Raw genomic sequence first — 27,482 nt, 5'->3', positions numbered from 1 at the left:
TCCCACCACACAAAAACAATGCCTTAGGGCGTAATGACCGGACACCAATATACAGAACCAACAACTCTGCATATCTGTATTTCTACTGAAATAAGTAACTCCCGAATGATTTTCAATTAACAGAGAAATCGGCAAAGACTGATTTTTCCAAGTATGAGATACCATATGATCACTGATTCTGTTTACACTACTCAAAAGATTATTACTATTTATACAGCAATCTTCAGTCTAATAAAAACCACTTTTTAGTCCTGTTAACAGTAAATTTCTGAAAATTTACCATTATTTAAAAAATAGGAAGGAATGCTCTGCTTAGCTATGTGCAAGGAGTTACCCTGACATTCTTTAGTAACCAAAATTACTGAAGGCCCAACAAAAATATTTTAAAAATTATATTATTAATAGACATTGAGAGATTTACTGCATCCCATTATATATTAAATACCATTCCTTAACAGAAACTATTATTCAACTATTCACAAAGCTATCTGTTAGGAAAGGAAATTGAATAAAAAGTCATCCAAGAAAATGATTTTTCTTTGATTTCAATAAAGTTCACTACAGGCAATTTGAGGGTTTTAAGTCTTCCATGAAGAAAAAATTTGGTCACCGGGCACGGTGGCTCATGCCTGTAATCCCAACACTTTGCAAGGCCAAGGTGGGTGGATCATCTGAAGTCAGGAGTTCAAGATCAGCCTGACCAACATGGTGAAACTCCGTCTCTATTAAAAATACAAAAATTGGCCAGGCATGGTGGCAGGCACCTGCAATCCCAGCTACTCTTCAGGCTGAGGCGGGAGAATCCTTGAATGCGGGAGGCAGAGGCTGCAGTGAGCCAAGATCATGCCACTGCACTCCAGCCTGGGAGACAAGAGCGGAACTCCGTCTCAAAAAAAAAAAAGAAAAAATAATTTGGTCTTAAATCAGATAACTAAATCTGAACATACTATGATTCAGTGTAACATTAAAAATGTAATGGCTAGGAATCATATTTTCTCTTTATGGTAGTAATAAAAAATAGCTATTTATTAAATAGCTAAAGTGCTTCATATACTGTGCTAGAAACTTTACATACATCACTATTACGACCATATAAATACACAAAAAAAATGAGGCTCCAAAAAAGTAACATGTCTGAAATCACACTGCTAGGAAACAGCAAAGTTAGCATTTGAACAAAAGCCCATATCGTTCCTCATGCAGTGCACAATCTCTATATGTCACAAAAATTACGAATAAAGTACCCATGTGCCTCCAAAAAGTAGTAAGTTCAAATGAGTACTGACTATGAGTGATTAAAAAAAAATACCTAGACCATAAGGGGCATTTGGAAGGGTGTAATCAGCAGAAATTAATAACCTATATCTTACCTTCAACCTTAATATACCCATGCAAGCCTATACATATTCAGCTCTCATTCCAAACAGAACTGAAATAGAGGCAAAATTATAATTGGTTTCACATCTGGAGTTATAAAAGAAATGTTCCCAAAAGCAGAAGCGTAAGAGAAGGAAAGAGAGGTTGGCCTTGTGAGGCAAAGGTAAAACTTTTTATCTTACAGGATATTAAGTAGATGTTGAGGACTGGGAAAGGGATGGCAAAAGAGTAGAACAAAATGTTTTGTTTTCTGTTTTTGTTTTTTTTTTAAGTCACAGATAGAAAAAGCAAGTGAAAACAAAAATTACAGAATAGGAAGATAATACTCGATACTAAGGGATGACATAAAGATGTAACAGTTCATTTTCCGTTGTTTTTTTTGATCACTTTTTTTGAGACAGAGTCTCACTCTGTTGCCCAGGCTGGAATGCAATCTCCGCTCACCACCAGCTCTGCCTCCCTGGTTTAAGTGATTCTCCTGCCTCAGCCTCCCGAGTAGCTGGGACTACAGGCTCACGCCACCATGCCCAGCCAATTTTTGTATTTTTAGTAGAGACGGGGGTTTCACTATGTTGGCCAGGCTGGTCTCGAACTCCTGACCTTGTGAGCCGGCTGCCTCAGCCTCCCAAAGTGTTGGGATTACAGGCGTAAGGCTCCGCGCCTGGCCATCATTTTCTTGTATAATCCTCCATAATTACTCTGTTTTAAAGAGTATAAAGAGCACAGATTGCTGATTCCTAACTTTGCAGAAGTTAATTGATCCACTGTAATCAGTGATCAGAGCAAAATTCTTCACAATGGGTTTTCAATCAAAATGTGCTTCCACATATACTGAAAGAAAAAAATATCTAGGAGGCAAGCAGAGTTGAACAATTTAAAGGCACACAATAAAAATGCCAAAAGCCACTATTTTTCATTAAGGTAATTCATTAATATCTTCAAACCTTACTCATGAATTTAAGTTATTAGGATATTTAAACATTAATCTTTCTATCCATATTTCTTCAGATATTATGAAAAACGGGGGTATAGCTCATTGGTAGAGCAATTGACTCAGAAATTATGAAAAACAAAAAACAAAACTTCTGAATCCTTAGAATTACATCTTTTCTTAAATACTAGGAAGTGAAACTAGACATCAGCACTCCTTTCACTGAACAATCTCCCAAAGGTACAGAAGAAAGTGCAAGTCCCAGTCATAAGACAGGATGTACCCACTTCTCTAAGGACCTAAAGACCTATCAGGGTTTCATTTTGTCACTGTCACCCTCTTAAATGATTGCCTTTTTTATTGCTTTCTGGTTTTCACCTATAAGCACACTGCTTTCTAAAAAACTGAAGGTCATTTGGAATTTCAGAAACTAAGTAAAGATCTGAATTCTGAGCTTTTAAAATTGTAGTAACATACTATAATGTATGAATATATATTTTATATACATCAATATAGATTTTATCTACTAGATCAAAAAAAGCCTCCAGAAAATTATTATGAATTCCTCCTCCTTCTAAAACACTAAAAACTGAAAGTGAGATTTTTTAAAAGACAGAAGTAAGAGAACGTGATGATTTAGTAAGCAGGCAACAGTTTACTAGTGGACAGCAGTTTATTGGTTTCTCTCAGCAATGAAGTCTCCTCCTCTTGGGCGGTTTGCACTGTGACTGCAGCTGCGTACCTTTGGTGGTATCAGATATGCTATTTAACAAGGCACACATCATATCTCCCTCTAAGTGGTGAGGGTTTAGTATATGAGCTGGCCTCTGAGTCTTCTTAAATTGATTCTCTAGCTCCAGAAAACCTTGATCTCCTGAGAGGATGGTGAAAGGAATTTGCTTGGGTAGTTGTTCATCTAGACGGCCAGCCTAAGTTAGAACAAATGGCACAGGTTGATAAAAAAATCAGCATGAGTTTCAAACCAACTTATCTCTATTTCACAATGAACACATACCGAGGAAGGTATATTAAGCTTGTTCCCTAGTCCCTACTAAAGTATGACATAAAGATCTCTTTCGGCTGGGCACAGTGGTTCATGCCTGTAATCCCAACACTTTGGGAGGCAGAGGCAGGCAGATCACCTGAGGTCAGGAGTTCGAGACCATCCTGGCCAACATGGAGAAATCCTCTCTACTAAAAAATGCAAAAATTAGCTAGGTGTGGTGGCACACGCCTGTAATCCCAGCTACTCGCGATCCTCCAGGCTGAGGCTAGAGAATTGCTTGAACCCAGGAGGCAAAGGTTGTAGCTGAGACTGCACCACTGCACCCCAGCCTAGGTGACAGAGCGAGACTCCATCTCAAAACGAAAAAAGAAAGAAAGATCTCCTTCATAAATGAAATACCCCACATTTAATAAAATATAAGATGCCATCAAATGATATAAGCTATTTTATATGCCATGAAAAGAAAAAGCCAAAATGGAAGTCCAACAGAAGGACCTCACATAAAGTTGGAATGCTAAAGGGCCATATACACAATGTAAGGGTAAATAAGAAATCTGCCACAGAGAAAAGGTAAGCAAGGCAATTTGCATGATTCAATCTTGGCACTAGATACAGGGAAAAAGAAATCTTTTGTTGTTTAAACCACAACCTACAGTCAACAAGTTTGGAGAGTAAATTTACATTATCAGTGTGACATGTAAGTCCTAAGCAGAGAATTTAAAGTGAGTCTCAGTTTGGTAGTTTCTCTAGGTAACTGGCAGAGGCAGAAGCAAATGCAAATTATATCTAGGCCAACAGTGATAGTTAAGGTGCCTCTTAATTTTAGCGATATTAAAATATGAAAGGGTCTTAACATATATCAAATACAATATCATCAGCAGGGATCAGTGGCTCACGCCTATAATCCAGCACTTTGGGAGGCCTAGGTGGGCAGATCACTTGAAGCCAGGAGTTCAGGATCAGCCTGGCTAACATGGAGAAACCCCATCTCTACTAAAAATACAAATATTAGCTGGGCATGGTGGTGTGGGCCTGTAGTCCCAGATACTCAGGAGGCTGGGGCATGAGAACCATTTGAGCCCAGGGGGCAGAGGTTGCAGTGAGCCGAGATTACACCACTGCACTCCAGCCTGGGCAACAGAGCGAGACTCTGTCTCAAAAACAAAAACAAAACAAAAAAACAGTATCATCTCTGCATTTATCCCACAAATAGTTGAGGATCCATTGCGGATAGCTGAAGGTTTACTAGACGTTGGGGATAAAGCAATAAAAATATGCTATGGGCTCCTACCCTCATAATAGTCATAGGTAAAACCTGAAGTACTGAAGAATGCTCTGTAACTCTCACTACAATTCAATTGGGAAAAAAAAATGCAAGTGGGTCTGAGATTCACATTAGATTTTGAATAAAACAATGACTCACATGCATACATATGGCAAAATCAGCAGCATCTTTTCTTTTACTACAGCGAGGATGAAGGAAGAAGCATCCAATCCTGTTCAGATAATTATAAATCTTACAGTTGAGTGGAGGCTTCCAATTGGTGTTTCCTCCTATTAATTTTAGAAAAGGCAAAATTGATAGTCAAACAGGGGAGGAAAGGCCAAAAATTTTATCAAGAAAAAACACATACCAGAAAAAAAAATTTTCTGGAGACTAAGTACTAGATTAGCACGTGGAAGAACTCCATCCTAGCATAAGCATCATCATCTTGTTGCTTTACAATCTTGAGAAAGGAGACCAACTTCCCTGAATCTGTCAACTCATCTTAAAACTCACATGGATATTAAGCAAAATCAAAAGTAAGGTGTGTAAAAATTCTTTGAATGGCATTATTTTGTAAGTGTAAGCATAAGTGGTTTTTACAGATATGTCACCACCATTCAGTGCACAGAAATGTTGGGCAATTACCAAAGTTCAACTTACTAAAACAATTATACTGGCTAATTTATCCAGGTCTGTAGGTTTCCTATATTTAACCCCAATCTTTCTCTTTACATCCTATTTCCTATCAAACACGAACAATAGCAGACGCTCACTATACTAATCTTCTGTAAACCAAAGAAGTCTCTCCCCCAGGTTTGGTTAACAATTTGTAAAGAGGTTTATATGACGCTGAACACTTAAGAACAGCAAGGATGAACCAAAGATGCAGTTACGCATGTTGAAAATAACATTAGTCCTGTAAACTGAGAGGCCACATTTCGAAAGTTAACTCTGCTATTTATTAGTTTTAAAACTTTAGGGGAAAAAAATAAAAACAAAACATCTGCTTCTTTGCATTTTAAAGGAGATAAAACCATAATAATCAGTAACCATGTTAGTATAAAGCCATAGTTCCTGACACATTTTAGGTGCTGAATAAAGGCTTTTTCAATCTCTATCAAAAGATACATAAACTTTGAGTCACCAAACAGAGTTAACATTTACCACAGAGGCATGTAAAACTATTCTAGCAGAGTAACTATAACACAAAATATTCCAATTATGTTCCTATGTTCTATCCAGAAAGGTTTAAGAGAAGCCTTTTAAACTGAACTATATTCTAAGAGGTGGGAAAAATGGTTTACTTGTGTTTTTCTTACTAACCGTACCTTGAAAGCCCCAAATAAATGTTCCTTGGTTTAGATGCCCTGGTAGATGACCAAAAAAGTTTGACCAGTTATCAAAATCTACAAAGACTATATGAGTCATGGTTCGCAGGTAATCCAAATCTGGAAGCTCAACAATTTCTTCCTCTGAGAAGACAAAAATATCAACATGAATTCAGTAAGAATTTGCTAAAATCAATCTGATTTCAAATCCAAAAGATATTAGAAGCCTAATATAAAAAAATGCTTATCTTGAATGTTACTCATTTCTATCTAAACCTTTTTGTGAAATCCAAATCTGTACATGACACTGTTTACACTTAAATCAGATAAAAATATTCTGAACATTTCACAAATTTGATTATATATCCTTCTTGCAAATATTTGCCATGGATTCTAAGGCTTGTTAAAAAGAAGAACTAGAAAACCTAGAAGAACTAAAAAGAAAAACTAGAAGAACTAGAAAACCAAGTTTTAAGGCTAAATAAGCAAAAACTAACACCATCTGTATAAAATTTCAAGGTAACCTATTAAGAACATTCTCACCACCAGAATTTGGTTCTTTTCCCAATCTAGACTGACTTATTAGTAACCCTCTAGCTCTACAATTAAATACCCTAGAGAGCAGAAATAAGATAACCTGGAACCATGCTGCCATAAAGTCATGCTAGAAATAGATGCCAGTGGCACAGTGACACCTCTCCCCATAAACACACCTTCTTGGTTCTCTCAGATTCTTCTTTCACTTCCCCCCATGCCCTAACTCTCATTCTTTCTCCCCTTTGCCTCATTTCATACTTTTCCACTTTGACAAGGCCTTAAGTTTCCTGTGGTAGCAATGCAAACTTTAAAATGTTCTGTTATTTTTAAAATGAATTGTTTCTACTCTAGTAGTTCCCTCAGATATACCACTGCCATTCCCTTCCATTTCTCTAAGCTACCTTACATCTTTTCTCTAACTTCTCAGTAATTCTAGATTTAGATATTCCATTTTCTATCAAATGCAGACTAACACAAATTCCTAAAAAAGGTGAGCAAAAGAAAGGCCTAAGAGAACATAAAACAGTGCAACCGTGTTTCACTATTTAGAGTAGAGTTGACTAGGCAGCTCATGATTTAATTCTTTACCACTGAAAATATGTCATGACTTAAGGTGATGTTGAGATCTACGTATACTACAGAGCAAGCCTGTAAAAGTTCACTAGTTAATAAAAACATATTACTGGCCAAAATTTTCACATATTCTCATTGTACCAAAATACACTACACTATATAACTCACTAAGAGTTAATATTTATTTAAAAGAATATAGACTTCAATCAGATGTGGTGGCTCACACCTGTAATTCCAGCACTTTGGAAGGCTGAAATAGGAGGACTGCTTGAGGTCAGGAGTTCGAAACCAGCCTAAGCAACATAGTAAGACTTCATCTCAATAAAACAATTTAAAAAATAAAAGAATATGCACTTAAAATTATACTCTAAACAAAACAAATTATATTTCTAAACAATAAGAAAAAAACACGTAACACTTGCCTAGACTGACTTAATCCTATCATATGGAAGATAGTCTAGGGTACGCACAAACAAGGAAATCATATTTCAATTTTCCCCCTGGTTTCTTGCAACCACTTTAACTCTATTTCTTTTTTTTTTTTTTTTTTTTGAGATGGATTTTCGCTCGTTACCCAGGCTGGAGTGCAATGGCGCGATCTCGGCTCACCGCAACCTCCACCTCCTGGGTTCAGGCAATTCTCCTGCCTCGACCTCCTGAGTAGCTGGGATTACAGGCACGCGCCACCATGCCCAGCTGATTTGTATTTTTAGTAGAGGCGGGGTTTCACCATGTTGACCAGGATGGTCTCGCTCTCTTGACCTCGTGATCCCACCCGCCCTGGCCTCCCAAAGTGCTGGGATTACAGGCGTGAGCCACCACGCCCGGCACAACTCTACTTCTAATTGCTATTTTAACCATATGTTAAAGCTTTGCTTCCAAGTTAATCATAACAAAAATATATAAATGCTGAAATGATCTTTAAAATTTCTCACACTAAAAAATATAGCCAAATAGAAACAAAAATATTTCACATGATTTATCTTTTTGTGAAATCAAATATTACAAGAAAAACCTAAATGACAGCAATATCTAGGATAACTTTCAAATCTAACTTTCAGAAAGACTATCAACTTCCTTCATCTTCAAAATCTCCACACCTTTTGTAAAAGAAAACAAAATGATACCTAAAATATATATTATTTAAAGCCAACATATACTCTTTATCCCCTTAAGTTTAGAAAGTGGATAAATGCAGTAGTTGGAATACAAATCCCTAAAATGTATATACCGTAGTAATTAACTAACATATCCTCAAAAAGTTATCCTGTTTCTTGCTTCAAAATTGAAATGAGGTGGGTACATTGTATGTAAGTTTGAATATTAGCATATGAAGTTTTGCACAGAGCTATAAAGCCATACCTATATTCTGATAGCTTAGGTCATTCTCAACTCCTTTCTCCATGTCTAAACTTTTTGAATAGTTTACTGCCTGTTTCAGTTTTCTCTCTGCATGTGAGGCACTGGCAGTAAACTTGTACAGGCTTGATTTTTCAGATCCAAAATAAGCCACACTGGGTTTCTGTAAGAAGCAATGTTTTCTATGGAAATGCTGCTGCGCACTCTCAGGATCATGAAATGCTTTGGTGCAGGTGCCACATTTGATTACATAATGCTGCTCCTCCTCACCACTCTTTTCTTTGTGCTCTTGATGGATATGAGTGTTCATGTCGGTTACATTCTGTGCTGTTGCTGAACATAAACTGCAGCGAAACCACAGTTTTCCTTTATCCAGCATGATTTGGAGACATCTACTATAATCTGCTTTTCTGTTGACTTTACAGACGTAACTCTCACGGCAACCACAAGTTAACTGATTACTGGTCTCCATTACTGGAAAATCATCTTCAGTTTTAATTGAAGTTTCAGTTTTTTCTGACACAAATACATAATCTATGCTGTGGTGCTCCTCATAATGACTCAAAAATGCTTCTTCCTCATTAAAAATAAGATCACAAAGCCCACACAAGTATTTAATCTTTATCTCATTACCATGTTCATCTTGGCAATGTCGGTACAATGTTTCTATCTTATGAAAAGGCTTTCTGCAGTGAGCACAGCTGTATCTATGAAACTTGTGGCTTGCCAAAGACAGGCAGTGCTGTTTTACATATTCTTGGGAATCAAACATATCTTCACAAATCCGGCATTGCCATTTGCCCCTTGGAGAACTATTTGTTGAAGAATGATCAATAATAGTAATAGCTGATAAAGGCTGGTTAGCAGTCAAATTACCCAATGTTGTAGAGGATGACGGCAAAGTTTCATCTTCTACCTCATCCATCTCATAAAAATATCTGTGTCCATTATGAAATTCAGTCACATGTGCCATGATAGTCTCTTTCCTTGTTAACTCCTTTTTGCATGTTCGACACCAGAAAAGAAAGTTATTTAAATGTGCCCCTCCATGAATCCGGCTCATGTGTAAACGAATGACCCCTGAATCATCACACACCTTTGCACAGACCACACACTTATAACCCATTGTGTTTGCTGAGAAAACATGCTTTTCTACTGCATCTTCACTTAGGAATCGTTGATTGCATTCACAGAACCAGGTTTTAACTACTGACTTTTCTTTCTGGACACAAGCAACACCTTCATGGCTTTTATCTTTTAAATTCATCTTCTTTTTTGGAATGGCAATGCACTCCTGTGAGCTAGATTCTTTAATAGACATAGTTCTTTTAAGTGACGAAAATTTTGATTGATCCAACAATAAATGCAAGTCAGAAGAAGGATCCTTATTCCCTTCACTGCTGTGGCAATAAAGTAAGACTGATTCTTCCACTGAGTTAATGAGTCGAATTTTGTGTCCTGAATTTTGCTTATGATTTTGGGTGCTGGTTTCATCCACAAAGACTTGATTGCAATCTGGACAATAACCTCTTAATATGAATTTCTCTGCAACCTGGGTAATGCTCTTCTCAGCTACAGCTACGGGACCAGCATTTCGACAACGAACTCTAAATTAGATAAAAAGAAATAGAAACTCTTTCAGAAGTATTTTCTAAACATACCATTGCTGCATTTTATTGAAAGAATTACAAAATAACCAACATATAAATAAGCACTAAACGATATTTTTCAATAAAGATGCGGATGACATAATGATGTTCTATCATCTCAAAATATTTGAGTATTATTTACATTTTATCTATTTTTAGTTAAAATACAAAAGGCTAAAACTGATTCAAAATTTTTTTAATTCAGGCAAATTTTAGAAAACTAAAATCAGTATCAAAAGCACTGACAGAGGACCTTATTGAACATGCAAATTATTAGACTCTCCATAGAAATTAAAATGTATGAAAGAACACTATGGTAAAATTCTAGACAACCCAGTACCTATTCTTTACAAACTGATCAATGTTGATACAAGGGTATCATAACCAAAACAACATGTACTGGCATAAAAACTGACACAAAGATCAATGGAACAGAACAGAGAATCCAGCAATAAAGGCACATATCCACAAACTACTGATCTTTAACAAAAGTAAGAAAAATAAACACTGTGAAAAGGACACCTTATTTAATAAATGGTGCTGAAAAAACTGGATAGCCATATGCATTAGAATAAAACAACCCATATCTCTCATCATATACGAAAATTAAGATGGATTAAAGACTAAGACTTGAAACTATAAAATTCTAGAAGAAAACCTATGAAAACCCCTTCTGGACACTGGCCTAGGCAAAAAATTTACGTCTAAGTCCTCAAAATCAAATGCAACAAAACCAAAAATAGACAAATAGGATTAAAAAGATTAAGCACAACAAAAGAAATAATCAAGAGAGTAAACAGACAACCTACAGAATGGGAGAAAATATCTGCAAACTATGCATCTGACAAAGGACTAATATTCAGAATCTATTAGGAACTTAAAACTACTCAACAAGAAAAAACCCACAAATAATCCCAACAAGATGTGGGCAAAGGACATGAATAGACATTTCTCAAATGAAGACATACAACTGACCCAAAAATACATGCAAAAAATACTCAACATTACTAATCATCAGAGAACTTCAAATTAAAACAACAATGCGTTACCATCTTACACCAGTTAGAATGGCTGTATTAAAAAGTCAAAAAACAACTGATGTTGGCAAGGATATAGAGAAAAGGCAACACTTACACACTGTTGGTCGGAAAGTAAATTAGTACAACCTCTATGGAAAACAAGATGGAGATTTCTCAAAAAACTAAAAAGAGAACCACCCTTTGATCCAGCAGTCTCACTACTGATACCTACCTAAAGAAAAAGCAAGCATTATATCAAAAAGACACCTACACTTGTACATTAACCACAACACTATTCACAATAGCAATAATGAATGGAATCAACCTAAGTGTCCATCCATGGATTATGAATAAAGAAAATACGGTATATATGCCATGGAATACTACTCAACCATAAAAAGAATGAAATCATGCCTTTTGCAGCACTGTGTATGGAACTGGAGGCCATTATACTAAGTGAAATAACTCAGAATGCCAAATACTGTACATTTTCAGTTCTAAGTGAGAGCTAAACAATGGGTACACATGGCTATAGAGAGTGGAATAATAGACACTGAAAACCCCAAAAGGTCAGAGGTTGGGAAGTGGGTAAGGGTTGAAAAATAACCTATTGGGTACAATGTTCACTATTTGGATGACAGGTACATTAAAAAGCCCAGATATCATCACTTCACAATAAAGATGTAACAAAACTACACTTGTACCCCCTAAATCTATAAATAAAGAAATAAACATGAATAACAGATTCGTTTTATGTCAGGCAAATGTCATGACCATAGGTACTTCTGCACTGAAGAACCAGGCTCAATAAAACCACACACTATTCCATAAATTGACTGAAAATAAATCAACCTCTCTAGCAAAATAAAAAAATAAAACTGCTTCAACTGTCTCCCCTTCACTACTAAACTCCAGAGAGAACAGACCTGCTACCATTTTATACATTTAATCTATTTCTTTTTTTTTTTTTTTTTTTGAGACGGAGTTTTGCTCTTGTTACCCAGGCTGGAGTGCAATGGCGCGATCTCGGCTCACCGCAACCTCCGTCTCCTGGGTTCAGGCAATTCTCCTGCCTCAGCCTCCTGAGCAGCTGGGATTACAGGCACGTGCCACCATGCCCAGCTAATTTTTTGTATTTTTAGTAGAGACGGGGTTTCACCATGTTGACCAGGATGGTCTCGATCTCTTGACCTCGTGATCCACCCGCCTCGGCCTCCCAAAGTGCTGGGATTACAAGCTTGAGCCACCGCGCCCGGCCTTTAATCTATTTCAAAAGAAAAAAAAATTATACAAAATACGTTCTCTAATTATTGTGAAATTAAATTGGAAATGAGAAATAATAAAAATCCCTAAATATTCATAAATTAGATACCTAAATAACATCTATAAACCTTTAGAAGTTAAGCAACACGTATCATTTTTGTTTGTGTGTTTCAAGACAGAGAATCTTTCTATCACCCAGGCTGGAGTGCAATGGCACGATCTTGGCTCACTGCAACCTCTGCCTCCCAGGTTCAAGCTATTCTCTGGTCTCAGCCAACATGTAGCTGGGATTACAGGCATGTACCACCACACCCAGTTAATTTTTTTGTATTTTCAGTAGAGATGGGGTTTCAGCATGTTAGCCAGGCTAGTCTGGTCTTGAACTCCTGAGATCAGGCAATCCACCTGCTTCAGCCTCTCAGTGTTAGGATTACAGGTGTGCGCCACTGTGCTCGGCCAAGCAACACATTTCTAATAAACCTATAGGTCAAAGAAGAAATCAAAAAGGCATGATAACATTTTTCAAAAAGATTTTTAAACAGCTTTATTGAGATATAATTCACGGCCACGTGCGGTGGCTTACACCTATAATTCCAGTAGGCTGAGGCAGGCGGATCACTTGAGGTCAGGAGTTCAAGACCAGCCTGGTAAACATGGTGGAACCCTGTCTCTACCAAAAATACAAAAATTAGCCAGGCATGGTGGCGCGCACCTGTAGTCCCAGCTACTTGGGAGGATGGGGCATGAGAATCGCTTGTACTAGGGAGGCAGAGATTGCAGTGCGCCAAGATCACACCACTGCACTCCAGCCTGGGTAACAGAGAGAGACCCTGTCTCAAAAAAAAAAATAGTGAGATAATTCACATACCACATAATTCACCCATTTAGGGTATATAATTTCAACTATTTTTCACACACAGATATGTGCAACCATCAATACAGTCAATTTTAGAACACTGCGCCATGTCAAAAAGAAAACTCATACACTTTAGCTGTCACCTCCCCACCTCCCTTTTCACCAAGCTCCCCAACTCCAAGCAACCACTGAGCCCTAAGCAACTACTTTCTGTGTCTACAGATTTCCCTATTCTGGAATTTCATGTGAACAGAATTATATAAATGGAAATTTTGTGACTAGCTTATTTCATTTAGCATAATGTTTTCAAAGTTCATTGAGGTTGTAACATGTAATCAGTATTTCAATCCTTTTCATGGCCAAATAAAATTCCTTTGTATGGGTATGTCCATTTTAAAAAATTTGTCAGCTGATGGACACTTGCGCTGCTCCCACTTTTTTACCTTTATGAATAATGCTGCTATAAACAAACATACATGTCTTTGTGTGGATACACATTCACATTGCTCTTGGCTGTCAAGTAGCAAAAACTGCTGGAGCATATGGTAGTTTTATGATTAAACGAGGAAAAAAGAGGTAAGTATTTCTTTTTTTTTTTTTTTTTTTTTTTGAGACGGAGTTTCGCTCTTGTTACCCAGGCTGGAGTGCAATGGCGCGATCTCGGCTCACCGCAACCTCCGCCTCCTGGGTTCAGGCAATTCTCCTGCCTCAGCCTCCTGAGTAGCTGGGATTACAGGCACGCACCACCATGCCCAGCTAATTTTTTGTAGTTTTAGTAGAGACGGGGTTTCACCATGTTGACCAGGATGGTCTCGATCTCTTGACCTCGTGATCCACCCGCCTCGGCCTCCCAAAGTGCTGGGATTACAGGCTTGAGCCACCGCGCCCGGCAAGAGGTAAGTATTTCTAACTGAATAAAAATGAAAACACAACTTATCAACATCTGTGAGATGAAGGTAAAGCAGTGCTTAGAGGTAAATTTTTAAATGTTTATATTGAAAACAAACATTCAAATTCAATCTAAACTTCTACCTTAAGAGCTAGACAAATATAGGCAAATTAAATTCAAAGTTTAAAGAGCAGAAATTAATAAACTAGAAAATGGGCAAACAACAGAGAATCACCAGGGAAACCAGACAACGGTTGCTGTAAAAAATCAATAAAAATTTAAAATATAGAAATAAATACGAAACTTTAAATACATCAAAGCTGAATTCAGAAAAACTAAATATATTCTTTAAGCAAGAAGAGGCAAGGGTTTCTTAGGACACAGAAATCATGACTGTTAAAAGAAAGAAAACAGGCTGGGTGCAGTGCTCAAGCCTATAATACCAGCACTATGGGAGGCCGAGGTAGACAGATCACAAGGTCAGGAAATCAAGACCATCCTGGCTAACAGGGTGAAACCCCGTCTCTACTAAAAATACAAAAAATTAGCCAGGCGTGGTGGTGGGCACCTGTAGTCCCAGCTACTCCTGAGGCTGAAGCAGGAGAAACGCTTGAACCAGGACCCGGGTGGCATAGGTTGCTGTGAGCTGAGATCGCACCACTGTACTCCAGCCTGGGCGACAAAGCAATACTCCATTTCAAGAAAAGAAGAAGAAGAAAATCAACAAATTACACTTACTGCAAAGAAAAGCTTCTGTTCATCAAAAGTTATAATTAAAAATATAAATATGCAAAATCAGAGCTAGGAAAATATAAATATCTGTATATTCTAGAAATTCCTATATTCTAGAATCTGACAAAAGATTCGTATCTAGAATATACAAAGAACCCCAACACACTATTAAGAAGGCAATTTAATTTTTTAAATTGGCAAAAGACTTAAACAGAGATTTCACAAAGATAAACAGCCCATAAGCACATGAAAAAGTGCCCAACATCATTGTTCATCAAGAAAATGCATACAATAACCTGAGACACAAGAATAGGTAAAACGAAAAAGAATGACAATATCAAATGTTATCAAGGGTGAAGAGTAAGTAGAACTTTCATACCTTACCTGTAGGAATATAAACTAGTACAACCAACTTTGGATATTTGGTAGATTCTCATAAATATACATCTACTTCTGAACCAACAATTCCACTTTTCAATGTGCATCCAAGAAAAATGGAAACATATGCCCATGAAAAGACTTGTAAAAAATATTCAAAGCACCTTTATTCATAAAAGCTATAAACTGTAAAAGCTATCAAGATGGGAATGGATGAACAAACTGTGCTATATTCACACGATACTACTTTATCAATAAAAAGGAACAATGTACTAAAAAATATAAATAAATCTCACCGATACCATGGCAATAACAAATCATACTGGAATCTTTCTTGGTTACTTGATAAATGTGGCCTTTCAATGAGATTTAATCTTTCACATGTATATGATAGTTTCCATTCCAGTTGACTTAAAGCCAAGGTTCTACTTTAACCCTTTCCCCTACTCACACTAACAGAAAACACACAAAAAAAATACACAACACTCAGAACTATTAGCTTGCTTTACATTTACAGCAGTATCAACATACCCATGCTTCCGCATCTCTAACGTCTCTCAAAATGCTAAATTTGGTTAATTTCCAGGCAACTGTATATTCTCATTTTAAAAGGAGAGAAACATGGGATAGAAAATGTATTTGCTGAATCTTCTCACTGGGAAAAGCTCACCAGTATTCCTTTACAGACCCAGACCTATACAAACCTGAAATGAGCAGTGAGCTCCATGTGGGAACGCAGTGTCTGGTGGCAGGCCACACACTTAACTTGAAATGGAACATCTTTGCACAGAGAGATCAAAAGTTTCTTTGCAAAAGATGGAAAAGATATTGGTTGTGCAATTCCTTTGTTATCTGAAAGAAAAAAAAAACTATAATTTACAAAGTTATTTCAGTATAGAGTAACTCAACCTTCCTCCCCTTAGCCCTTCTCAACATTAGTTGGAGTAAGTAAAAGAAGACAGTTACTTTGGCAATAAAAATATAAGGGAAGCCACTTTTCAGCCTTAAATACAAAGAATGCCTTACTCATACTCAAATTAAAATTTGAGTCTTAAATGCCAAGAAACAGAAAACTTCCAAAATATCATGATATTACAAAAACATTATCCTGAATAAATATTTGCTTCCCGTGTATCTCTTCACTCTTCAAAGTTAGTAAGCATACTCATATGTACAAACAAATATGAATCTTTGTTTTTAAATAAGAATTCAGAGTCTTTTATTTTCATAGTTCTAAAACTAAGATGAGGATAAGTAATCTCAAGAATGATCTGAGAAGTATGATAAATCAGCAAAGATTAAAGTAGTTTAATAGTTTTCAGCAGATGAGAGTATTAACATACCACCCAGTTTGAAACTCTGATGGAAATGATTCTTTCCAGACATATGCTTCAAACACTCATCCTTGCTGCTAAAAAGAAGGAAGCAATTTGGACATGCAAAACACTGAATAATCTGCGGAAGAAGGTTGTTGTTATGTCCATCATCTGTGGCTTCCTAAAACATAAGACAAAGCTGTATTATGGACAACTAAAATCAATACTCAATTTCTTAAAACCAACTTTCAAAATTCCCTATTTATCATTTATTTGCAATATCCTGTATCAATTTTTAACACGAAAGATGTTCTTCTCTGAGTGTGAATTATGGAACTTTTATTATCACTGAGGTCCCAAATGTAAAATTTTTAGTTTTTTTCTCAAAACCAAATTATGGCCATCTGTTGTGGTAATAAATATAGAAGAACATTTGCTTTCTACATATTTTTCATTTTTTACATACACATTCACATGTAATATATAAATGCATAAATGTGATCACACCACACATACTTTTCCTCATGTGTTGCCTTCTTCACTCTACCCTGCATTATGTATCCTTCCATAAATTTCTCCATGCTTAATCAGCTACAAAGATACATAGAAATATGCAAGGGAAATGTCATTGTTTTATGAAATATTATTTTATAGACTCTTCTGCCTATTAGTTTTCTCATTCCATAGTATCTAAAGAAAATTTCTAAAAATCAGCTGGTACATCTGTAATTAAGGCTTCTTAATGGTTGCAAACTATGCTATGGTGTGGATCTATTCAACTTAGTCAACATTTATTTCCAGTTATATTTTTAGTTTTATTGTTTTTCCCCCATTAGAAACAATGATCTTGTAAACATCCTTGAATACATATCCTTACTGGTAGGTGCTTTTTTCTCATTCTCAAGAGTGGCCCTATAGGGCTAAAGGGTATATACTGAATGTTAAAAGACATTGTATGACTGGTTTTCAAAAAGGCTCTACCAATTCACATATCCCCTAGTACTCAGTGAGTCTGGCAATAATATATATTATGAATCTTTTTCATTTTTGTCAGGTTAGCTTTTGTATTTTTGGTAGAGATGGCGTTTCCCCATGTTGCCCAGGCTGGTCTTGAACTTCTGGGTTTAACTGATCCACCTGCCTTGGCCTCCCAAAGTCCTGGTATTACAGGCATGAGCCACCATACTTGGCCTTCATTGCTACTTTAATTTTCATTTCCTATCTGTGAATTTGAGCATTTATTCATACATTTGTTAGCTACCTAGATGTGTTCTTATGTGAATTTTTTATTCATATTCTTTAGCTTTATCTTTCAATTGTTTTGTTTTCTCTCCTTCTGATCAATTTGTATCAGTCCTTTGTTATTGAAATTAATTCTCTACCTCATTTTCCATTTTGGAACTATTTTTCCAGTACCTGTTTTGTTTATAGTCTTTCTTATTTATTTACTTATTTATTTATTTTTGAGACAAGAGCTCACTCTGTCACCCAGGCTGGAGTGCACTGATGCAATCATGGCTCACCGCACCCTTGACATCCTGGGCTCAAGCAATCCTCCTATCCCAGCCTCCCAAGAAGCTGGGACCACAGGCATGCACCAATATATCCAGCTAATTTCTTTTTATTTTTTGTAAAGGCAAGGTCTTTCCACATTGCCCAGGCTGATATCTAACTCCTGAATTCTAGCAATCCTCTTGCCCTGGCCTCCCAAAGTGCTGAGATTACAGGCGTTAAGCCATTACTTGGCCTATGGTCACTTTTTAAATTTGACATAGTCAAATAGGTATGTCTATTTCAGCATCTAAGTTTCTAAACCTGGTTAAGAGCCTCCTCTATGTTAAAATAGGAAATTTTAAAAGTGTAAGTGTATATATATTTGTATGTGCTTGTTATAAATATAATTTCAATTCTTGTTAATCTTTACAGTAATAGCCTTAAAAACTGTATTGTGCCTTATATTTACTATCATTAACACTAGAAACATCAGAATAGTTTGTGTAGTGCTTATAAAAAATTTGTATTTATACTGAGCACGTGTCAGGAACCATACTGAGGTTCTAAATATGTTTATCTACTTAATCCTCGTAATAACCCCATGAGGTACCATCTTCATTATTTAGAAATGAGAAAATTAAAATTCTGTTAAGTCAACCAACTTACCCCTCCCTAGAAAAGACAAACTTCCATTTAAACCCAGCTTTACAAACTTGGTTATGAATTCTATGCTGGTTTCACTACTCCCTCCCCACCATACTCCCCACTCCTGTTTTAATTTGATGAGTGCCACACAGAAAAATAACACCAAGGAGGACATTTTCATTCCAATTTGAAGATTCTAAATGATGAGAGCAATAAAGGCATTTACTAACCACCAATTTATACATATTTCTCCTACTCAAAGAACCCTAAACTCATAAAACCATTTTTGGTTTAATTGTGAGTTATAAACGAACTCACATAAAGTTGTTTAAATGATTTGCTCAACAGAACCGAAATGTGAATTCTACATAAAATTTTATTAGAATGTACCTATTACAAAAATATTGTATTCTTGGCCAGAAGCAGTGGCTCACACCTCTAATCTCAGCACTTTGGGAGGCTGAGGTGGGCGGACTGCTTGAGCCCAGAAATTTGACACCAGTCTGGGCAACATAGCAGGATCCCATTTCTCTCTCTCTTATTAAAAAAAAATTTTTGTATACATATATGGCATACCTGCAAATATGTTCTACAAATTGGGAGGAAAAAATGGAAAATAAGATACGTGATAAAGTGCTCAATTCCTTTTTACCATATTTCTGGTTACATTAAAAGACGCCATACAAATTTGTACTATAAAAAAAGTAGGGCCTGGCAGGGTGGCTCATGCCTGTAATCCCAGAAGTTTGGGATGCCAAGACAGGCGAATCATCAAAACCAGCCTGGCCAAGATGGTGAAAACCTGCCTCTACTAAAAATACAAAAAATTAGGCAGGTGCCTGTAATCCCAGCTACTTGGGAGGCTGAGGCAGCAGAATCACTTGAACACGGGAGGCAGAGGTTGCAGTGAGCCAAGGCTGACTGCCACTGCCTGGGCAACAGAGCGAGAATCCATCTCAAAAAAACAACAAAAAAAAAGTAGAACCAAAAATACCATTTCACATCCACTAGAATGGCTAAGTTTTAAAAGACAGGAGTAAGTGTGGATAAGATGTGGAGAAACTGAAACCCACAAACACTGCTGGCAGGAAAGTAAAATGGTGCTGTGCATTAGACAGTAGTTTGGCAGCTCTTCAAAAAAAATTAAAAAGGTGCCATATGATCTAGCAATTTAACCCGTTAGAGGAGTTAAAATGTATGTTTAGACAAAGACTTAGAAGTTTATTTATAGAAGCATTGTTCATAGTAGCCAAAAGGCAGAAACAACCCAAATGTCCATCAACTAATGAACGGTTCACTAAAATGTGGCATATATCCATACAATGAAATATTATTTGGCAATAAAAAATGAAGTACTGATACATGCTACAATATGAATAAGCCTTGAAATACATTACGGTAAGTAAAAGAATCTAGTCACAAAGGCTGAATATTGTTTGATTCCTTGTATATAAAATCTCCAGAATAGATAAATCCATGGAGACAAAAAGTAGTTTAGTGGGTATGTAGGGATGGGGAAGATGGGTTACCAAAAGAGAAAAGTCACCTTGTATGATACAGTAGCCCTAGAAACAGAATAATGAGTGGTAGCTCCAACCAACTCACAAATGACAGTGAGGTAACAAAGGAGCTTAGAGTAATATATCTATCACTACTATCACAAAAGAGGGAGAAAAGCAGGATGCCGTCTGGTGATATAATAGCCATTTAATGGCTTTCGTGTCAAAAGCCACTAGAAACTTACTACTCAAAGTATAATTCAATGAATGACAGCAATGGCATCACCTAAAAGCTTTTTAGAAATATGAATCTAAGGCTTCACCTGGGACATCCTCAGTCAGAATCTGCATTTTAACAAAATTCCAAAGTGATTTGTGTATGCATTAAAGTTTGAGAAGGCCTAGTCTAGAGGGAAGAAATTGAAGATCAAAGAAAAAGGGGAAGGAGGCAAGGAAAACAATGCAAATTGTGAATAATTTGACTTTCTTTCATTGGAGACTGTCATTTTACAAAACAGAATTCATACCTATAAAAAACAGCGAGGCTTATACAATCTTCTAGTGACCTCTTCTGGTTGATTTAAAAGAGGCAATTACAACCCCCAATGCATACTAGTTTACTTTAGAGTCCTGGTGGTGACACAAATGCCAAGGAATAAGCAATCATTGAGGGTTACAGGTCAGGCCTGAGGTGCTTTATAGAGTATTACATTTTCTCTTAACAACCTCATACGTTAAGTATAAGGATACCATTTTGGGGATGAAGAAACTAAACTCACAGATTCAGTAACTTGCTAAGAACATGAAGCTAATAAAAGTAACAGTGGAACCCAGGTCTGTCTGACACCAAACCCTTTGCTCTTTCTATGTTACCACACTGCTTTTCAGAAGGCTGAAGGTCATAAATCTACTTCCTAGAGAGAAGGCAAAAAGGAGTGCAAAACAGCATGGAATGTGTGGCTCTGAGAAAAAAGAAAAAAACAAATTAATGAAATTTGGGGAAACAAATTAGAAAAATAATTAATGTTAAACTACCTTCTCAAATTTACTAAAGAAAAAAGACGTATACTCATTATAGCAGAGAAAACAGGTCAGTACATGGAATAGGGAAACGTGTCCTCAAAGAACTCTAGTTCTGAAAAACGCAGAACATCAGTATCCTACTGCAAACACTAAAATATGGAATGCAGTTCTCTTTCACCCTTTTTTCCTTCTTTCCCCAAATCTTCCATTTGTCATGAAAATAGATAACCCTATCATTTCTTTCTTCAATATGTCTTTTGGCTTCACTTTAAGCTATTCATTCTGAATGCCATTACCTAAGTCAAACAATTCTCTCAGAGCTAAATTACTGCAAAAGTCATCTAAACAGGTCTCTTTGTCCACATCTCTCAATCCATTCTGAACAATACTGCCATTTTAATGCCACTCAGTTTCTTCAGTGTCTCTAAAAATAGGGGAGGAACTGGGCTCTAAAACTGAAAGTCCTTCTAGCTCTAAAAGAATAATGTGGTATTTTTATCATGTCACTGTTCTGTAACAGTTCCTTCTTGCCAATATCAAGTTTAAAATCTTGTGCCTTTATGATCATGTTACTATTTATTTTTTTTAGGAATCCCCAAGACTATCCTAAAGTTCAATGGTTTGTTAGGAGGACTCCCTAACAAACCATATAGTACAACTATATGCTCCCTAGACACAGCATATAGTTGTACTCACAGCTATGACTTATTACAGTGAAAGGATACAAAGTAAAATCAATACAGGGAAAAAGCACAAAAGGCAAAAGTACAGAAGAAACCAGGTACAAGGTTCCAAGAAACCTTCCCAAAGGAGTCACAGAGGACACATTTAATTCCTCTAGCAATGAGTTGTGACAACATGTGTGAACTACTGTCTACTAGGGAAGCTTATTAGAGATTCAGAGTCCAGAGTGTTTACTGGGGTCTGGTCATATAGGAAATCTCTGCCTAACATGTACCAAAATTCCAGACTCCCATAAGGAAAGGAGGTGTTGGGCATAAACCACACTGTACACTATTACTGTTTACACAGTAGGTGACTCGTATCAAGAGAATGAAAGAAAACTCTCCCAAAATCCAAGTTTTCATACACCAGCCAAGAACCAACATTGCAAGCAAGACTTTGTAAAAATAGTAGCCTCAGGCCTGCTATGTTAACTTTTTTTTGTACACTATCTATTCCTGCAGTCAATACTCTGTTTAGGCTCTGCAATCTTACTTAGAATTCTATCATTTTTATTTCCATCTATCCAAATCCAATCCTGGAGAATCTCTTCTGTTCCATAAAGCTTTGACAAATTCTCTGATACTTCTCTCCCTTTCTCTGAACTCCTATTTCACTTATATTGTACCAATAAGGCTTGTTCACTCTACAGCACAAGCTCCTTGTGTTTAAGAACTATAGTTCTCCTGTACTACAGTGCCTAGTCAATGTTGAACAAGATGCAGGCTCTCAAAAACTAATGAGTGAGTGCAAAATAAAATCTGCTTCAAGATGCACATGGTGTTCTGGGAATGTGCTCCGGTGCCAGGACAGAGAGGGGGAGGGCTGCAGAATTCAATTAGATATACTTAGAATGAAAGCTTTAATTCTCTACTGTGAACCTACACAGAATCCAAGCTATTCCCCACATTACTTTCCAGATATACCTCTATATAGAAGCAAATTCTGAAAACATGTTTTTGTTTAAAACAAAAACACCGATATCCGAAACAAGTGTTTTACTATTTCAAAATCTAGTATTTACTCAGTAAATCCAAGTTGATATTTACTCAACTATCCAAATATGGATATTCTTAAAGGTTTTTATTTATCAGAATATTTAATGTGATATTATTTTTAATAATAGCAAACAATACACCCAATGGAAAATTTATTAAATTGATTAATACTATATTCATACAGAAGAAAACTATTCACTGATTTAAAACGTAGAAATGTATGCATTGATTCAACAAATATTTAAGCTTTTATGTTTGCAACACACTGCTTTAAATCACAAAACACTTTAAAACCTTATCTTAAGCAAAAGCATTTATCTATATATGGAGAAATACTAAAAACGCATATATCAAAATTTTAACAGGGCTTATCTCTGTGAGATTAAGGGTGATTTCTTGTCTTTTTGTTAATATTTTAAAAATTTTCCACAATGAATATACATTACTTCTGCAATATTAGTAAGTTATTAAAGACATCTGCTATCAAATATGGTAAAAACCTATTAGTGTTCTGTATTACATGGATTTGCATAACCATAAATCAACTCATGCCCCGTAAGATTTAAAACTTAACTAGAATTATATAACACAGCTTTTAAAATACTAGTTATATTCCTTAAAACTAGCATTAATAAAGAACTTGTCATTTATTGTATGACTCCAACATTTCAACGAGCAGTCAAAGATAATGAACTTAAGAACAGGGTTCTGGTTCTCATCAAGTAACGAACTCAAGAGTATCTTTAAATGAGGTAATTTAATTTCATAGAGCAACTCCATGAAAGGAAGGACTTTGATGATAATCTCTAGGACTGCTGACTTTAAGGTATCAAGTTTACCTGCCTATAATAACTAAGTGGTCCAAATCATTTTATTTTCAGTTGACAATCACAGTTTTGATACTTACGTATATCACTGGTAACTGCAAGCTTAAGAGCAGCATGAAAAAACCTACACTCAACTCCATGGCTATCTAGAAAAATAATACTCAATTTTGGACATGCTCTTACCTTATCAAAAAGGTGATCTCTATATTGCTGTTGAGTAACAAATTTTTTGTAACATACTACACAAGCAAAGGAGCTGATGAAAGGTCCATGTAGTGAAATTGTTGGATCACATGGAGAATGATCAAACCTACTCAGCAAAAGACAGGTAACATTAGATAAATCTACGTTCTAGGGAAACAACTATGTCACTCCATTTGTGAAGCTAAACACATACACGCACACACTCAGAACTTTGCACTTTTCTACTGATATTAAGTAATGTTCTTCATATTCAACAAATATCAAGTGGTTCCCATAGGCTCAGCAATTCCCTCAGATAGTGACAAACAATTAGCTCAAGATTTCATATGTACTAAATATCCAGTAACATATTTTTAGGCATTTCTTACCAAACTGGTAAGCTTCTCATTTGAAAATTTTAAGTCCAGCATCTTTTACTTCTTGCCTTGGTTATAAGGCTCACAACTAACTCTAAATGGATCACTGTAATAATAATCTCATGCTAAGATTTCTAGTACACTTGTTTCCCATAATGGCTTTTAATCCTTTTAATCACTTTTACCATTTAATTAATCTGATTATAAAGTACCTGGAGCACTTCAGTTAAGATACAGTATGCTACTGCGTTCTGTTACTTCCCCTACCCCAGATCTAGCTTTGACTTCACTTTTCTACAGAATGCTCCAACTCCCTCTAGAAGATTTCTTGATAAGACATAACTAGGGTGAGACATATGTAAAAGACAACGGCTTAGAGCCCCAACTCTCAATTTCCCATCCTTCAACTATTAGAAAGGGAGGCTATGGGGATTTGAATGTTTAATACAACGTTCCCTTGATATCTACATTCTCAAGCTCCACTATTCAAAAACTCAGTAAATTAACTGAGAGCGGTGGCTCACGCCTGTAACCCCAGCAATGTGGAAGGCCGAGGTGGGCAGATTGCAGAGACATGGCTTTGCAAAAATTAGCAGGGTGTGGTGGCACACACCTGCAGTCCCAGCTACTCAGGAGGCTCAGGTGGGAGAATCCCTTGAGCCTGGGAGGTGGAAGTTGTAGTGAACTGAGATTGCCACCACTGCATTCCAGCCTGGGTGACAAAGCGAGATCCTGTCTCCAAAAAAAAAAAAAAAACCCAAAGACCAAAACACAGTAAACTAATAAAATGGGTTTCGATAAATAGAATATTTATTATCAATTTTTCCTACATCAGTTTGCTTTTAACATTTATTTTGTAATGTGATATTAGCTTTCTTCGGGCTAGACCAAATAACTGTAAGTACTCCCTGACTCTTGAAATGTACATTTATGGGCTGCATTTCTCTAAGACTAACCTATCTGAATTTTGATGTAAAAAGTCTGTTTAGAACTTTATGAGCCATATCAGGGAAAAAATAAATATTCAAAACCTATACTCATAAAGAAAGCGTATCACCAGAAGAATCTGACTTTACCAATGATGAAAAAATTATAATGGCACAAAATAATTTGAGTTTGGAATATAAAGCTATGATCACAATGGCAAAAGCATATACACTTCCATTTCACAAAATCACTTTGTAGCTCACGAGATACTAAGCATCCATTATTCTGAATATCCTACTTACCTTTTCAAATGTCCTAAGAGAAGGTGCCCATTGTCAAACTCCTTGTTACAGTGCATTATAGGACATAAAATTGGTTTCCCCGACACCCGCATTTGGCCTCCTCTTCGGAATGAACTTTTTGTTCCAGAATTAATTGTGCCTGTTTTGAGTCCTGCATCATCAGAATATAAGTTCTTAGGTTATTATTTCAGATACTTGTCCTTTGGGCTAGTGCTCAAAATTAGGACAAGACAAAGAAAATTACAATATAGTATCAACTGGATAATCCTAATTATAATTGTTTACAACCTCTCTTATAAAAGCTATAATAATCTAAAAATAAATAAGTTGTGACCAAAGAAAGCCCTTAATGTTTCCAAGTAGCATTCTTTCTCTCTCTCCTTTTTTTTTTTTTTTTTTTTGAGATGGGCATCTTGCTATATTTCCCAGGCTCAATCAATCCTCCTGCTGTCGCTCAAACTACAGGAGCATACCACCATGCCGAGCTTCAAGTAGCACTCTCTAGAGGGAAAAAAAAATCCTTTTCTTTAAGTTCAGCAGCTAAGAAATGTTAAAGACCAAATGCATTAGAAAGTTAAGACCCTACTCCCTTACTTTTGAGCAGGTGGGACTATAGGCACATGCCACCATGCCCAGCTAATATTTTTATTTTTTGTAGAGACAAGGTCTTCCAATGTTTCCTGGGCTGGCCTCAAACTCCTGGCCTGAAGGGATCCTCCCACCTTGGCCTCCCAAAGTGCTGGGATTACAGACATGAAACACTGTGCCCAGTCAGATCTTTTCCTCTAATTCTTTTTTTAAAAAATTTATTATTTATTTTTTTATTTCTTATTTTTTTATTGCATTTTAGGTTTTCGGGTACATATGAAGAACATACAAGATTGTTGCATAGGTACACACATGGCAGCGTGATTTGCTACCTTCCTCCCCTTCACCTATATCTTTTCCTCTAATTCTTATTTTCTCTTTTAACTATTTTAACAGTGTTATAAATTTAGCTATATTATAGAGGGCCTGAGCTCTATGAAAATTATATTAAACAATGTAACTGGGGTAGAGAAGATGGAGTGAAGAAAGCAGGGAGGCAAGGAGGATAAGTGTGTTATTTTCTTTTTTTATTTTATTCTATTTATTTACTTATTTTTTTATTTTTTAAGAGAAAGGGTTTCACCATGTTGGTCAGGCTGCTCTCGAACTCCCGACCTCAGGTGATCTGCCTGCCTCAGCCTCCCAAAGTGCTGGGATTACAGGCATGAGCCACTGTGCCTGGCAAAGTGTGTTATTTTCTGAGGAATCAAACCACTGATCAATTAGCTCCAATCTGGACATTAAGTAATACAAGTGTGAGGAATAACAAATTTATAGAACACACAGCAGAGATTTACTTACTGTTGATATCTCTTTCCTTTCTACTTAATCTATTTTGTCTCTTCTCTTTTTCCCTTTAAAAAGCCAATTAGAAAATAGTTTGTCCACCATTTTCTTCTCTTAATTAATTAATCCCCCACTATCCTGGTCCATTCTTCATCCTTTTCTTTCTTTATAATTTTTATCTTAAAATCACACAACTTGTAGATGAATCCCCCAGCCAAATGCTCTCAGGGAAACTACCAACACATGATACATAATGAAAAATTTAAAGAGTGTATAAAAAACAATCGCAAAACAACCACAAGTATTGTGATTCACAGACAGTATTATTACTCTCTCTTTTATTACTATCTCTTGTGGACTATTTCACTCAAATGCTTTGAATATTTCATACAACAAAAACTAAATATTTATCTTTATTGAATTTTCTACAAAGCCCCTAAGCATTTAAATAGAATTATTCCTTTAGGACAATAAGACTTTTAAATCCCAAAATGCTTATATATGATTAAGGTTTTAACTGCTTTTCCCCTCTTTTAGTCTTTATTGGGGAATACCTCCATCAAACTGTTAAAAAGTTTATAAATATGTTCTGACAACAAATAATGGACAGCATGGAATTAATCATATTTT

At 36.2% G+C, this 27,482-nt stretch overlaps 1 protein-coding gene across 6 annotated transcripts in view; it reads right to left on the bottom strand.

The window, feature by feature from the left end:
- Nucleotides 1–27,482, bottom strand: part of ZNF451 (zinc finger protein 451) — a 121,651-nt gene that overhangs the window by 13,107 nt on the left and 81,062 nt on the right. For 5 of the 6 annotated variants that reach the window (XM_032299757.1, XM_032299758.1, XM_032299760.1 and 2 more), the window contains 8 exons: nucleotides 25,479–25,629; nucleotides 23,873–23,999; nucleotides 16,508–16,661; nucleotides 15,869–16,016; nucleotides 8,382–9,985; nucleotides 5,910–6,053; nucleotides 4,738–4,868; nucleotides 3,051–3,237 (listed from right to left, as the gene is read on the bottom strand). In XM_032299757.1, coding sequence (XP_032155648.1) covers nucleotides 3,051–3,237; nucleotides 4,738–4,868; nucleotides 5,910–6,053; nucleotides 8,382–9,985; nucleotides 15,869–16,016; nucleotides 16,508–16,661; nucleotides 23,873–23,999; nucleotides 25,479–25,629 — 2,646 coding nt within the window. The remainder of the gene's footprint in view (nucleotides 1–3,050; nucleotides 3,238–4,737; nucleotides 4,869–5,909; nucleotides 6,054–8,381; nucleotides 9,986–15,868; nucleotides 16,017–16,507; nucleotides 16,662–23,872; nucleotides 24,000–25,478; nucleotides 25,630–27,482) is intronic. The other variant, XM_032299755.1, reaches the window with a different exon arrangement.

This window comes from Sapajus apella, unplaced genomic scaffold, assembly GCF_009761245.1.
Source record: "Sapajus apella isolate SASKATOON/1434 unplaced genomic scaffold, GSC_monkey_1.0 scaffold41, whole genome shotgun sequence".
In the NCBI taxonomy this organism is placed as follows: Eukaryota; Metazoa; Chordata; class Mammalia; order Primates; family Cebidae; genus Sapajus; species Sapajus apella.
This window is presented reverse-complemented; position numbering and strand designations above follow the sequence as displayed.